The sequence below is a fragment of the Galeopterus variegatus genome, unplaced genomic scaffold (assembly GCF_000696425.1).
Source record: "Galeopterus variegatus unplaced genomic scaffold, G_variegatus-3.0.2 Scaffold2786, whole genome shotgun sequence".
In the NCBI taxonomy this organism is placed as follows: domain Eukaryota; kingdom Metazoa; phylum Chordata; class Mammalia; order Dermoptera; family Cynocephalidae; genus Galeopterus; species Galeopterus variegatus.
In genome coordinates this window covers 200653-202603 of record NW_007728897.1, presented here as the reverse complement: position 1 = coordinate 202603, position 1951 = coordinate 200653, and the positions used below count along the sequence as shown (strand labels likewise).

The window sequence follows — 1951 nt, the reverse complement described above, 5'->3', positions numbered from 1 at the left end:
TTTTTTTTAAAATATGTATTTTAAGATGGAGCATTAATGTACATGAATGATTTAACTTCTGTAAAGGTCTCTTATGAACAATTATGAAAGAACAAACAGTACATAGTTTTTCACACTGTAGTCTTTTCATAGGTCTAGAATTTAAAATGTCATAAAAAGGGAATATGGTAAATATGTATGGGTACAGAAAACAAGACATATTTACTATTTTAAAATTTTACTCAGGTATTTATATCCCAATGGACTGCCTGAAGAATACTCCTTTTTGACTACTTTTCGGATGACTGGAAGCACACTTGAAAAGAACTGGAGCATTTGGCAGATTCAGGATGCCTCAGGGAAGGAGCAAGTTGGCGTGAAGATTAATGGCCAAACAAAATCTGTTGCATTTTCATATAAGGGACTGGATGGAAGTTTCCAAACAGCAGCCTTTTCGAATTTGCCCTCCTTGTTTGATTCCCAGTGGCATAAGGTCATGATTGGTGTGGAAAGGAGCAGTGCTACTCTTTTTGTTGACTGCAACAGGATTGAATCCTTGCCTATAAAGCCAAGAGGCCAAATTGATGTCGATGGCTTTGCTGTGCTCGGAAAACTTGCAGATAATCCTCAAGTTTCTGTTCCAGTAAGTATAAAACCACACACTACGAAAGGTTAAAGCAAAACCATAATGCTAAAAATTAATGCCTCAGAAATCTTTGATAATCAGGTGAATGTCTTAAACTACAAACAGTTATTCATTTAAAAAAATGTACTTAATTGCTTATTCAAAAAGCCTTCGTGCCTATTTTGAGTGTAGCATGGGCCAGATGAAATGCAGAATCAGAGGAAGTTAAATAGTTAGCTCCTTGTCTTGAGGAGCTTAAAGTCTATGTGGAAAGTATGACATGCCCACCTGGAGTACCCAGAAACCTTCTAAGGCAACTTAGAAAGAAATCCGTGCTGGTGTGGAACATATTGGTGCAGAACACACACAAACACAATATGTTATATATATAAAAACACATATATGTATATATATAACTAATGAGAATATTCAAAGTAAGGTTAAGATGAGTGGTGGATTAGGTTAGTCAAGAATTCCATGCTTATTGAAAGCAATGAACTTTGAAATGGAAGGATTTGAATTGGCAAAAGAAGAGAAAGTGCATTCTAGCTGAGGGAAAGACCATTAAGAGAAAAAGAAGTGGAGAATAATTAGACCACATCTGAAAGTCTAGAGACTGGCTGACTTGGATGGTACACGTATGTGAAAATGTTAGGGTGTGTGTGGTGGTGGTGGAGGGGCGGTGAGGGATACTAACTGCACAGTGGTGAGAGGTGAGGTTAGGAAGCGATACGATGTTTGATCAACAAGAATGAAAACTATGCAGATGGCATAATATTTATTTATTTATAAGCAGGTCTTGCATGACATAATATAGAAGTAAAGTATTTAAAACTCTGCTTGTGATCTTACTGTAGAGATCCATGGATATAAAGGTAAGGAATTTTATAATGACACAATAACTGTGCCAACTCGTACCATATAGTTCTTTCATTCTGAATTGCTACACTTTCACTGAATAATCCTTTAAAAAATGTATTTTATAATATTATGATAGAAATTTTAAAAAATATATCTTAGAGAACAAGTGTTCTTTTGGAGAAACTAAAGAATTTAGAGCTCAGTAAATAAACCATTGATGCCAACATCTCTCTCTCTCTCTTTCTCTTTCTCTCTCTCATACTGGTATGCAGCTGTTAAATTCTAGTCACAAAACCTATATCATGGAGTGTAGCAGAGGGGATGCAACTATTTTGAATTGTTTCTGTGAACTTCTCCAAAGTAAAAAAGGTTATCAGGGATCTTAGTAATGGAATTGTTCAAATAACTTGTTTTCAAGGGAAGAATTGTGATTAGTGTGAAGGGTAGTGTGAATTTCTATATTGTGTGATGGACAGGAAGCAATTT

The 1951-nt window shown here is 35.4% G+C and overlaps 1 protein-coding gene across 1 annotated transcript in view; it reads left to right on the top strand.

The window, feature by feature from the left end:
- COL9A1 (collagen, type IX, alpha 1) overlaps positions 1-1951 on the top strand; it is a 100343-nt gene that overhangs the window by 9193 nt on the left and 89199 nt on the right. The window contains exon 5 of the mRNA XM_008582986.1: positions 226-622. Coding sequence (XP_008581208.1) covers positions 226-622 — 397 coding nt within the window. The remainder of the gene's footprint in view (positions 1-225; positions 623-1951) is intronic.